Below are 13,351 nucleotides of genomic sequence, written 5' to 3'. Positions count from 1 at the left end.
CTCAAGTTTGTGAAAGGCAGGCCTTCTCTTGGATTGTGACGATGGCAGGAGCCTTCTCTCCTCTCTGAAGTCGAAATAAGAATGTGTGTGTGTGTTTTTGTTTGGTTTGAACTACAAAGACTATCTATACCACTTGGTGTTCTCTAGAAAGATGTGTTTCTGGGGTTTAGATGCCATTTGTTTCTGGGGTTTAGACGCCATCTGTTCCTGGGGTTTAGATGCTATCTGTTTCTGGGGTTTAGATGCCATCTGTTTCTGGGTTTATACGCCATCTGTTTCTGGGGTTTAGATGCCATTTAGAGTGCCCTATTCAATTTTTTTCAATTTTACTAGGCAAGTCAGTTAAGAACAAATTCTTATTTTCAATGAACAGTGGGTTAACTGCCTTTTCAGGGGCAGAACGACAGATTTGTACCTTGTCAGCTCGGGGATTCGAACTTGCAACCTTTCGGTTACTAGTCCAACACTCTAACCACTAGGCTACCCTGCCGCCCCCTAAATTACAATGAATCAGTGAATCAATGAATCAGTAAATCAGTGAATGATGTGGTCCCACTCTGCTGTAAGCTCAGTCAACTGCATGATCCAGACAGAGAGAGACAGACAGAGACAGACAGAGGGCGAGCTCATCGACACTAGGCCTACGTCTACAGTACATCCTTGGGTTCCCCACCCCGCCAGCCTTGTGAACAGTTGTTGTCTGTTGCGTTCTCTCTGGTGCAGGCAGATGTTCGGCCTCCACTGTCAACTTACCGAGACAGGTGGACCCTGTCATTAACAACAGGCTGTCCAAGTCCTCTGCAACCCTCTGGAACTCCCCCAACAGAAGTAAGGATGACCGACCCGCGTCAATGTCCACCAGGCCTTTATATCAGTCCCCCTCCTCCCCACTCCCTTCTCCTCTCAGATCCTCCTTACTACCTGGTTTTAGTTTTAACTGTGGCCTGGTGGCCTGCCTGCCTGCCTGTTGCCTGGTGACCAATCATTTCCTGTCCTTACAACACTACATTACCCGTCTCACATCCCCGCTCTCGTGTGCATCATGGTTTTGTTGATTAGTTGTTGTTGATTGATTTACCTTCTTCTCTCTGAATTTTTGATCAGACCAGACATGTATATTATTCCATATTTTGTGATCATTTTTTCCCTCTATTGGTGTGTATAGGTTTCTGTCACCTCAGTCATGACACCCTTCTATTCCACTCTTTGGTTGTCCTCCACTCTGCTGTTGGTCATAAGCTGTGCTGGTTTGGAGGTGGTGGTGGTGGTGGTGGAGGTGTGGTGGTGGTAGAGGTGGGGGTGGTGGTAGAGGTGGTGGTGGTGGTAGAGGTGGTGGAGGTGTGGTGGTGGGGGTGGTAGAGGTGGTGGTGGTAGAGAAGGTGGTGGAGGTATGGTGGTGGTGGTAAAGGTGGTGGTAGAGGTGGGGGTGGTAGAGGTGGTGGTGGTAGAGGAGGTGGTGGCGGTAGAGGTGTGGTGGTGGTGGAGGTGGTGGTAGAGGTGGTGGTAGAGGTGGTGGTGGAGGTGTGGTGGTGGGGGTGGTAGAGGTGGTGGTGGAAGTGGTGGTGGTAGAGAAGTTGGTGGTGGTAGAGGTGGTGGTGGTGGTAGAGGTGGTGGTAGAAGAGGTGGTGGCGGTAGAGGTGTGGTTGTGGTGGTGGTGGCGGTGGTGGTGGTAGAGGTGGTGGTAGAGGTGTGGTGGTGGGGGTGGTAGAGGTGGTGGTGCAGGTCTGGTGGTGGGGGTGGTAGAGGTGGTGGTGGAAGTGGTGGTGGTAGAGAAGGTGTTGGAGGTGTGGTGGTTGTGGTGGTAAAGGTGGTGGTAGAGGTGGTGGGGGTGGTAGAGGTGGTGGTGGTAGAGGTGGTGGTGGTAGAGGTGTGGTGGTGGTGGTGTTGGAAGTGGTGGTGGTAGAGGAGGTGGTAGAGGTGGTGGTGGAAGTGGTGGTGGTAGAGGTGGTTGTGGAAGTGGTGGTGGTAGAGAAGGTGGTGGAGGTGTGGTGGTGGTGGTAAAGGTGGTGGTAGAGGTGGGGGTGGTAGAGGAGATGGTGGAGGTAGAGGTGTGGTGGTGGTGGTGGTGGTAGAGGAGGTGGTAGAGGTGGTGGGGGTGGTAGAGGTGGTGGTGGAAGTGGTGGTGGTAGAGAAGTTGGTGGTGGTAGAGGTGGTGGGGGTGGTAGAGGTGGTGGTGGTAGAGGTGGTGGTGGTAGAGGTGGTGGTGGTAGAGGTGTGGTGGTGGTGGTGTTGGAAGTGGTGGTGGTAGAGGAGGTGGTAGAGGTGGTGGTGGAAGTGGTGGTGGTAGAGGAGGTGGTGGTGGTGGAGGTTGAGGTGGTGGTGGTGGAGGTGGTGGTGGTAATAGAGGTGTGGTGGTGGTGGTAGATGTGGAGGTGTGGTGGTGGTGGTAGATGTGGAGGTGGCGTGGTGGTGGTGGTAGAGGAGGTGGTGGTGGTGGAGGAGGTGGTAGAGGTGTGGTGATGGAGGTGATAGAGGTGTGGTGGAGGTGTGGTGGTGGGGGTGGTAGAGGTGTGGGGGTGGTAGATGTGGTGGTGGTGTGGTGGTGGAGGTGTGGTGGAAGTGGTGGTGGTAGAGAAGGTGGTGGAGGTGTGGTGGTAAAGGTGGTGGTGGTGGTAGAGGTGTGGTGGTGGTGTGGTGGTGGGGGTGGTAGAGGTGGTGGTGGAAGTGGTGGTGGTAGAGGAGGTGGTAGAGGAGGTGGTGGAGGTGGAGGTGGCGTGGTGGTGGTGGTGGAGGTGTGGTGGTGGTAGATGTGGAGGTGGCGTGGTGGTGGTGGTGGTAGAGGGTGTGGTGGTGGTGGAGGTGTGGTGGTTGTGGAGGTGGCGTGGTGGTGGTGGTGGTGGTGGTGGTGGTAGAGGGTGTGGTGGTGGTAGAGGTGGGGTGGTGGTGGAGGAGGTGGTAGAGGTGTGTTGATGGAGGTGATAGAGGTGTGGTGGTGGGGGTGTGGTAAAGTTGATAGAGGTGTGGTGGGGGTGAATGAGGTGTGGTGGAGGTCGGTAGAGGTGTGGTGGAGGTCGGTAGAGGTGTGGTGGTGGTGGTAGAGGTGGTGTGGTGGTGGAGGTGATATGAGATGGTAGAGGTGGTAGAGATGTGGTGGTGGTGGAGGTGGTAGAGGTGTGGAAGTGGTAGAGGTGATAGAGGTGTGGAGGTGGTAGAGGTGTGGTGGTGGAGGAGGTAGAGGAGGTGGTAAAGGTGGTAGAGGTGTGGTGGTGGAGGTAGAGATGTGGTGGAGGTGGTGGTGGTGGTAGAGATGTGGTGGTGGAGGTGATAGAGGAGGTGGTAGAGGTGTGGTGATAGAGATGTGGTGGTGGTGGTGATAGAGGAGGTGGTAGAGGTGGTGGTGGTGTGGTGGTGGTGGTGGTGGTAGAGATGTGGTGGTGGAGATGATAGAGGAGGTGGTAGAGGTGTGGTGGAGGTGAGGTGGTGGTAGAGGAGGTGGTGGAGGTGAGGTGGTGGCAGAGTGGTGGTGGTGGTGGTGGTGGTGGTGGTAGAGGGTGTGGTGGAGAGGGGGTGGTGGTGGTAGAGGGTGTGGTGGAGAGGGGGTGTGGTGGTAGAGGGTGTGGTGGAGAGGAGGTGGTAGAGGTGTGGTGGTGGTGGTGGTGTGGTGGTGGTAGAGGGTGTGGTGGAGAGGAGGTGGTGGTGGTAGAGGGTGTGGTGGAGAGGAGGTGGTGGTGGTAGAGGTGGGGTGGTGGAGGAGGTGGTAGAGGTGTGGTGATGGAGGTGATAGAGGTGTGGTGGTGGGGGGTGGTAGATGTGGAGGTGGCGTGGTTGTGGTGGTGGTAGAGGGTGTGGTGGTGGTGGAGGTGTGGTGGTGGTGGAGGTGGTAGAGGGTGTGGTGGAGAGGTGGGGTGGTGGTGGAGGAGGTGGTAGAGGTGTGTTGATGGAGGTGATAGAGGTGTGGTGGTGGGGGTGGTGGAGGTGTGGTGGTGGTAGATGTGGAGGTGGAGTTGGCGTGGTGGTGGTGGAGGTGGAGGAGTTGTGGTGTGGTAGAATTGATAGAGGTGTGGTGGTGGAGGTGTGGTAAAGTTGATAGAGGTGTGGTGGTGGTGAATGAGGTGTGGTGGAGGTCAGTAGAGGTGTGGTGGAGGTCGGTAGAGGTGTGGTGGTGGTGGTGGTAGAGGTGGTGTGGTGGTGGAGGTGATATGTGATGGTAGAGGTGGTAGAGATGTGGTGGTGGTGGAGGTGGTAGAGGTGTGGAGGTGGTAGAGGTGATAGAGGTGTGGAGGTGGTAGAGGTGTGGTGGTGGAGGAGGTAGAGGAGGTGGTAAAGGTGGTAGAGGTGTGGTGGTGGAGGTAGAGATGTGGTGGAGGTGGTGGTGGTGGTAGAGATGTGGTGGTGGAGGTGATAGAGGAGGTGGTAGAGGTGTGGTGATAGAGATGTGGTGGTGGTGGTGATAGAGGAGGTGGTAGAGGTGGTGGTGGTGTGGTGGTGGTGGTGGTGGTAGAGATGTGGTGGTGGAGATGATAGAGGAGGTGGTAGAGGTGGTGATAGAGATGTGGTGGTGGTGGTGATAGAGGAGGTGGTAGAGGTGGTGGTGGTGGTGGTGGTGGTGATAGAGATGTGGTGGTGGAGATGATAGAGGAGGTGGTAGAGGTGTGGTGATAGATATGTGGTGGTGGTGGTGATAGAGGAGGTGGTAGAGATGTGGTGGTGGTAGAGATGTGGTGGAGGTGGTGGTGGTGGTAGAGATGTGGTGGTGGTGGAGGTAGAGATGTGGTGGTGGAGGTGATAGAGGAGGTGGTAGAGGTGTGGTGATAGAGATGTGGTGGTGGTGGTGATAGAGGAGGTGGTAGAGATGTGGTGGTGGTGGTAGAGATGTGGTGGAGGTAGAGATGTGGTGGAGTTGGTGGTAGAGGTGATAGAGGAGGTGGTGGTAGAGGTGATAGAGGAGGTGGTGGTAGAGGTGATAGAGGAGGTGGTGGTAGAGGTGATAGAGGAGGTGGTGGTAGAGGTGATAGAGGTGTGGTGGTAGAGGTTTGGTGGTGGTAGAGATGTGGTGGTGGTGGTAGAGATGTGGTGGAGGTGGTAGAGGTGGTAGAGATGTGGAGGTGGTGGTGGTAGAGGTGTCGTGGTGGTGGTGGTAGAGATGTGGTGGTGGAGGTGTGGTGGAGGTGTGGTCGTGGTGGTAGAGGTGTGGTGGTAGAGATGTGGTGGTGGTGGTGGTAGAGATGTAGAGGTGGTAGAGATGTGGTGGTGGTAGAGGTGGTAGAGATGTGGTGGTGGTGGTAGAGGTGGTAGAGATGTGGTGGTGGTGGTGGTAGAGGTGTGGTGGTGGAGGTGTGGTGGAGGAGGTGTGGTGGTGGAGGTGTGGTAGAGTTGGTAGAGGTGTGGTGGAGGTGTGGTAGAGTTCATAGAGGTGTGGTGTTGGTGGAGGTGGAGGAGGTGTGGTGGTGGTAGAGGTGGAGATGGTGGTGGAGGTGTGGTAGAGTTGATAGAGGGAGGTGGAGGAGGTCGGTAGAGGTGTGGTGGTGGTGTAGTTGTAGAGGTGGTGGTGGTAGAGGTGGTGGTAGAGGTGTGGAGGAGGTCGGTAGAGGTGTGGTGGTAGAGGTGTGGTGGTGGAGGTGGTGGTGGAGATGGTGGTAGAGGAGGTGGTGGTGGTGGAGGTGGTAGAGGTGTGGTGTGGTGGTGGTGGTAGAGGAGGTGGTGGAGATGGTGGTGGTGGTAGAGGAGGTGGTGGAGATGGTGGTGGTAGAGGTGTGGAGGAGGTCGGTAGAGGTGTGGTGGTAGAGGTGTGGTGGTGGTGGAGATGGTGGTAGAGGTGGTGGTGGAGGTGGTAGAGGTGTGGTGGTGGTGTGGTGGTAGAGGTGGTGGTGGTGTGGTGGGGGTGGTAGAGGAGGTGGTGGTGGTGGAGGTGGTAGAGGTGTGGTGGTGGTGTGGTGGTAGAGGTGGTGGTGGTGTGGTGGGGGTGGTAGAGGTGTGGTTGTGGTGGAGGTATGGTGGTGGAGGTGGTGGTAGAGGAGGTGGTGGAGATGGTGGTGGTGGAGGTGTTAGAGGTGAGGTGGTGGTAGAGGAGGTTTTCGAGATGGTAGAGGTGTGGTGGTAGAGGTGGTTGAAGAGGTGTTGGTGTCGTGGGGGTGTGGTTCAGTGGTCATGATGGTGTGGTTCGGTGGTGGTGGTGGTTGTGGTAGAGGTGGTGATGTGGTTCGGTGGTCATGATGGCATGGTGTGGTTCAGTGGTCATCATGGCATGGTGTGGTTCAGTGGTCATGATGGCATGGTGTGGTTCGGTGGTCATGATGGCATGGTGTGGTTCGGTGGTGGTAGAGATGTGGTGGTGGTGGTGGTAGAGGTGGTGGTGTGGTTCATTGGTCATGATGGCATGGTGTGGTTCGGTGGTCATGATGGCATTGTTCACCAATTGTTAAGTCGCTCTGGATAAGAGCGTCTGCTAAATGACTTAAATGTAAATGGTGTGGTTCGGTGGTCATGATGGCATGGTGTGGTTCGGTGGTCATGATGGCATGGTGTGGTTCAGTGGTCATCATGGCATGGTGTGGTTCAGTGGTCATGATGGCATGGTGTGGTTCGGTGGTGGTAGAGATGTGGTAGAGATGTGGTAGAGGTGTGGTGGTGGTGGTGGTCTGGTTCAGTGGTCATGATGGCATGGTGTGGTTCAGTTGTCATGATGGCATGGTGTGGTTCAGTGGTCATGATGGCATGGTGTGGTTCAGTGGTCATGATGGCATGGTGTGGTTCAGTGGTCATGATGGCATGGTGTGGTTCGGTGGTGGTAGAGGTGTGGTGGTGGTGGTAGAGGTGGTGGTGTGGTTCAGTGGTCATGATGGCATGGTGTGGTTCAGTGGTCATGATGGCATGGTGTGGTTCAGTTGTCATGATGGCATGGTGTGGTTCAGTGGTCATGATGGCATGGTGTGGTTCAGTGGTGGTAGAGATGTGGTACAGGTGTGGTGGTGGTGGTAGAGGTGTGGTGGTGGAGGTGTGGTGGAGCTGGTAGAGGTGTGGTGGTGGAAGTGTGGTAGAGTTGGTAGAGGTGTGGTGGAGGTGTGGTAGAGTTCATAGAGGTGTGGTGTTGGTGGAGGTGGAGGAGGTGTGGTGGTGGTAGAGGTGGAGATGGTGGTGGTAGAGTTGATAGAGGGAGGTGGAGGAGGTCGGTAGAGGTGTGGTGGTGGTGGTGGTGGAGATGGTGGTGGAGGTGGTAGAGGTGTGGTGGTGGTGTGGTGGTAGAGGTGGTGGTGATGTGGTGGTAGAGGAGGTGGTGGAGATCGTGGTGGTAGAGGTGTGGAGGAGGTCGGTAGAGGTGTGGTGGTAGAGGTGTGGTGGTGGAGGTGGTGGAGATGGTGGTAGAGGAGGTGGTGGTGGTGGAGGTGGTGGTGGTGGTGGTGTGGTGGTGGTGGTAGAGGTGGTGGTAGAGGAGGTGGTGGAGATGGTGGTGGTAGAGGTGTGGAGGAGGTCGGTAGAGGTGTGGTGGTAGAGGTGTGGTGGTGGAGGTGGTGGTGGAGGTATGGTGGTGGAGGTGGTGGTAGAGGAGGTGGTGGAGATGGAGGTGGTAGAGGTGTGGTGGTGGAGGTGGTGGTAGAGGAGGTTTTCGAGATGGTAGAGGTGTGGTGGTAGAGGTGGTTGAAGAGGTGTTGGTGTCGTGGGGGTGTGGTTCAGTGGTCATGATGGTGTGGTTCGGTGGTGGTGGTAGAGATGTGGTAGAGATGTGGTAGAGGTGTGGTGGTGGTGGTGGTCTGGTTCAGTGGTCATGATGGCATGGTGTGGTTCAGTGTTCATGATGGCATGGTGTGGTTCGGTGGTAGAGGTGGTTCAGTGGTCATGATGGCATGGTGTGGTTCGGTGGTAGAGGTGGTTCAGTGGTCATGATGGCGTGGTGTGGTTCGGTGGTCATGATGGCATGGTGTGGTTCAGTGGTCATGATGGCATGGTGTGGTTCAGTGGTCATGATGGCATGGTGTGGTTCAGTGTTCATGATGGCATGGTGTGGTTCAATGGTCATGATGGCATGGTGTGGTTCAGTGGTAGAGGTGGTTCAGTGGTCATGATGGCATGGTGTGGTTCAGTGGTCATGATGGCATGGTGTGGTTCGGTGGTGGTAGAGGTGTGGTGGTGGTGGTGTGGTTCGGTGGTGGTGGTGGTGGTAGAGGTGGTGGTGTGGTTCGGTGGTCATGATGGTGTGGTTCGGTGGTGGTGGTGGTGATGGGTATTGTAATGTGACTGTGGCTAAGGTTTCATTTAATGCTAAGGATTCTCCATTTTGGCTTGGAAGAAGACTAGTGTAATATCAATGGTCAGATAATGTAATGTAAATGGTCAGATAGTGTAATGTCAATGGTCAGATAGTTTATTGTAAATGGTGTGGTGGTTCATTTCATTACTATCAAATGAGGAGAGACAAACTTATCACACAAGTCAGAGTTATACTTAAACTAAATCTTTGTTAGTGAGAGTTTTGCAATAGCGATGGCTGGTCGACGAATCACCCTCAGATGATTCGTTGAGACAAAAGTACAAAGGTATTTTATAGACAAGATACACCCCTTTCAACCTACATGACGAACAACAGATATATAGAATGGGTCACAGGGTTACGATTTGTATGAAAGATACCTATAATTCATAGCAGACAGTATCTGCTGTAAAAACAGTCATCTTTGTCTACAGACGAGAGTCTGGCCCTGGGGTCATCTCTCCCTGGTACCATATAGAACAGAAACATTAACTCGTGCTCTGGAATGCTCTTTAGGTTTTATCACCCAAAAGACATCATAAATCTCGTGTCAGTGTTATCTCTCAGAGGCCCATCCTCAGTAGAACACACACACAATAGTTATAAGAATACTCTATTCTGTTACATAAAACAACAATTTGATGCAATAAAAGTATTATAAAATAATCCTGCAATTTTCCACCATAATGGTCAGATAGTGTCATGTAAATTGTCAGGTAGTCATTGATGAACTCTTTATCGAATTATCACATGTGCAGTAATAACATGTGGAGAGGAGATCTTAGGTAGGGGAGATCTTAGATGGAGATCTTAGGTAGGGGAGATCTTAGATGGAGATCTTAGGTAGAGGAGATCTTAGATGGAGATCTTAGGTAGAGGAGATCTTAGGTAGAGGATATCTTAGGTAGGGGAGATCTTAGATGGAGATCTTAGGTAGAGGAGATCTTAGATGGAGGAGATCTTAGGTAGGGGAGATCTTAGATGGAGATCTTAGGTAGAGGAGATCTTAGATGGAGGAGATCTTAGGTAGAGGAGATCTTAGATGGAGATCTTAGGTGGAGGAGATCTTAGGTAGAGGATATCTTAGGTAGAGGAGATCTTAGGTGGAGGATATCTTAGGTAGGGGAGATCTTAGATGGAGATCTTAGGTAGAGGAGATCTTAGGTGGAGGAGATCTTAGGTAGAGGAGATCTTAGGTGGAGGAGATCTTAGGTAGGGGAGATCTTAGATGGAGATCTTAGGTAGAGGAGATCTTAGGTGGAGGAGATCTTAGGTAGGGGAGATCTTAGATGGAGATCTTAGGTGGAGGAGATCTTAGGTGGAGGAGATCTTAGGTAGAGGAGATCTTAGGTGGAGGAGATCTTAGGTAGAGGAGATCTTAGGTAGAGGAGATCTTAGGTGGAGGAGATCTTAGGTAGAGGAGATCTTAGGTAGAGGAGATCTTAGGTAGAGGAGATCTTAGGTAGAGGAGATCTTAGATGGAGGAGATCTTAGGTAGAGGAGATCTTAGGTGGAGGAGATCTTAGGTAGGGGAGATCTTAGATGGAGATCTTAGGTGGAGGATATCTTAGGTAGAGGAGATCTTAGGCAGAGGAGATCTTAGGCAGAGGAGATCTTAGGTAGAGAGGTCATCAGGTTGCTATAATATATGTCATTAGCTCGTCATCTATTCTTTTCGATGGCTGTCCAAGTCCTCTTCCACCCTTTGGATCTCCGCCATCAGAAGTTGTCATGTCACTCATAACTGACTACACGCAGTCAGCTTTTATTGATCTTCCCGACAAATTCAATACTCAGTCAAGTCGATACTAAATACTTTACACAGAATGTCCTCTCTTCAGCAGACTGATATTTTCCAGGATATGATATCCAGTCGACGAGGCAGTTCAAATGTTCTGGCTGTGGGATATATACGTATGCCTATAATAGCCTGATGGTTTTTAGAGCCCCATGAATTTATCTACCAGGTGTTCACTGTATCAGGCAGCAGCAGTAAATGTCTTGCCGCATTGAAGGGGAAAATAAGCCGCCTCACTGTTGCTTAGCAACAGACCCGGGCCCAAGTTGGGTTATCAACCATAAAACACTTTGTGAAAATTATCCGTCCAAAATACAGCGAAGGTGACCCCTGGTCCCATTAAATAATATGAACCAGTCAATGTTACGGGATCGTCAAAGCTTTTCAGTGTTTTCCATCCACTGATCAGTACCATCCTAAATGTGCTTTACATGCATCTGCAGAAATGAAGTGTCACGACTCACGCTTATCATCAGCTTCTTGGTGTTGCCGTTGTGATTGTGAACTTTCTGTGCTTGGGTGACTGTGTGCATGACTGTGTGTGTGTGCGTGCGTGACTGTGTGTGTGTGATTGTGTGTGTGCGCGTGACTGTGCGTGATTGTGTGTGTGTGACTGTGTGTGTGCGTGACTGTGTGTGTGTGACTGTGTGTGTGCGGGATTGTGTGTGTGCGCGTGACTGTGCGTGTGTGTGTGTGTGTACGCATTCAATGTTGTTATTACAGGATAATTCTTAAGAGGACATATAAACAGCATTTTTTCTGATTCCAGGATGACTTCATTGCTGAGCAAAGAGTCAACGGGGCAATATTCTGTGTGGCATGCCATCAGTTAAAGCATACAGAGAGAGCTGAGTGATCCACACGAGTTGTGTCTCAAACTGCACCCTATACAGTATATAGTATAGTGCACTACTTTTGAACAGAGCCCTATGAGGGCTGGTAAAAAGAAGGGCACTAAATAGGGGTTATGGTACCGTTTGGGACGCTCCTTAGCATAGCTGACTGGACCCAACAATTAGGCTCAATTTGGACTCAGATTTCCACCAGTCTAATGTCCATTGCTCTTGTTTCTTGGCCAAGCACGTCTCTTCTTCTCATTGGTGTCCTTTAGTATTGGTTTCTTTGCAGCAATTTGACCATGGAGGCCTGATTCACGCAGTCTCCTCTGAACAGTTGATGTTGAGATGTGTCTGTTATGTGAACTCTGTGAAGCATTTATTTGGGCTGCAATTTCTGAGGCTGGAAACTGCAATGAACTTATCCTCTGCAGCAGAGTTAACTCTGGGTTTTAATTTCCTGTGGCAGTCTTCATGAGAGCCAGTTTCATCATAGCACTTGATGGTATTTGCGACTGCACTTGAAGAAACTTTCAAGGTTCCTGAAATGTTTCGTATTGACTGACCTTCATGTCTTAAAGTAATGATGGGTTGTCATTTCTCTTCGCTTATTTGAGCTGTTCTTGCCATAATATGGATTTGGTCTTTTACCAAATAGGGCTATCGTCTGTATACAACCCCTACCTTGTCACAACACAACTGATTGGCTCAAACCATTAAGAAGGAAAGAAATTCCACAAATTAACTTTTAACAAGACACACCTGTTCATTGAAATGCATTCCGGGTGACTACCTCATGAAGCTGGTTGAGAGAATTCCAAGAGTGTGCAAAGCTGTCAAGGCAAACGGTGGCTACTTTGATGAATCTCAAATCTAAAATATATTTTGATTTGATTAACACTGTTTTGGTTACTACATGATTCTATATGTGTTATTTCATAGTTTTGATGTCTTCACTATTATTCTACAATGTAGAACATAGTACAAAAAAAACCTGTAATGAGTAGGTGTGTCCAAACTTTTGACTGGTACTGTACATGTGGGTGAAACATCTCCAGATTTCTCCACCTGTCCATCATGTTTAACTGGAGTGAAGTCTTGTCTCCGCAGTATGTAGTAAGAGTGGTCAGGGTGAAATAGCTACAGTTATTAAGTGTGATCAGATGGGGACAGGTTTGGGTTGCGGGATGAAATGCTGTGCTGCAGTGTTGTCAGTGAGTGACTGGGGGACGGTGGGGAATCTGGTGGTGCACTACTGGGGAGTCTGATTCTGGGGACTCTGCAGTGTGTGTGTGTGTGTGTGTGGTGTGGTGTGGTGTGTGTGTGTGTGTGTGCGTATGTGTGGTGTGGTGTGGTGTGGTGTGGTGTGGTGTGTGTGCGTGTGTGTGCGTGTGCGTGTGCGTGTGTGTGTGTGTGTGTGTGTGTAAAAGAGTGCCCTCTTGTGTCTGCCAGCTCGCAGTCTGCGTCTTAGTCCGTGGGAGAGCCGCATCGTGGAGCGGCTCATGACACCCACCCTGTCCTTCCTGGCCCGTAGCCGCAGCGCCGTGACCCTGCTCAACACTAGCGACTCCCGGGACCCCTGTGAGTGACCTCTGACCCCTACAGGAACCTTTATCTCCCTTATTTTCCAGGGAAGGGGAATTTACAGCATACACACACCAGACTACCACTAGTTACAGTACACACCAGACTACCACTAGTTACAGTATACACCAGACTACCACTAGTTACAGTACAGTATACACCAGACTACCACTAGTTACAGTATACACCAGACTACCACTAGTTACAGTATACACCAGACTACCACTAGTTACAGTATACACCAGACTACCACTAGTTACAGTACACACCAGACTACCACTAGTTACAGTACAGTATACACCAGACTACCACTAGTTACAGTATACACCAGACTACCACTAGGTACAGTACAGTATACACCAGACTACCACTAGTTACAGTATACACCAGACTACCACTAGTTACAGTATACACCAGACTACCACTAGTTACAGTATACACCAGACTACCACTAGTTACAGTACAGTATACACCAGACTACCACTAGGTACAGTACAGTATACACCAGACTACCACTAGTTACAGTATACACCAGACTACCACTAGTTACAGTATACACCAGACTACCACTAGGTACAGTACAGTATACACCAGACTACCACTAGTTACAGTATACACCAGACTACCACTAGTTACAGTATACACCAGACTACCACTAGTTACAGTACAGTATACACCAGACTACCACTAGGTACAGTACAGTATACACCAGACTACCACTAGGTACAGTACAGTATACACCAGACTACCACTAGTTACAGTACAGTATACACCAGACTACCACTAGGTACAGTACAGTATACACCAGACTACCACTAGGTACAGTACAGTATACACCAGACTACCACTAGTTACAGTATACACCAGACTACCACTAGTTACAGTACAGTATACACCAGACTACCACTAGTTACAGTATACACCAGACTACCACTAGTTACAGTACAG

At 50.9% G+C, this 13,351-nt stretch overlaps 1 protein-coding gene across 7 annotated transcripts in view; it reads left to right on the top strand.

Moving 5' to 3' along the window:
• LOC135551729 (MAP7 domain-containing protein 1-like) overlaps positions 1–13,351 on the top strand; it is a 91,920-nt gene that overhangs the window by 58,931 nt on the left and 19,638 nt on the right. For 5 of the 7 annotated variants that reach the window (XM_064982928.1, XM_064982930.1, XM_064982931.1 and 2 more), the window contains 2 exons: positions 724–828; positions 12,272–12,400. In XM_064982928.1, the coding sequence (XP_064839000.1) occupies positions 724–828; positions 12,272–12,400 (234 nt within the window). The remainder of the gene's footprint in view (positions 1–723; positions 829–12,271; positions 12,401–13,351) is intronic. The other 2 variants (XM_064982933.1, XM_064982932.1) reach the window with 1 other exon arrangement.

The sequence above is a fragment of the Oncorhynchus masou genome, chromosome 13, assembly GCF_036934945.1.
Source record: "Oncorhynchus masou masou isolate Uvic2021 chromosome 13, UVic_Omas_1.1, whole genome shotgun sequence".
Lineage (NCBI taxonomy): Eukaryota > Metazoa > Chordata > Actinopteri > Salmoniformes > Salmonidae > Oncorhynchus > Oncorhynchus masou.
The sequence above is the reverse complement of the archived record's forward strand: the minus strand, read 5'-3'. Positions and strand labels throughout refer to the sequence as shown.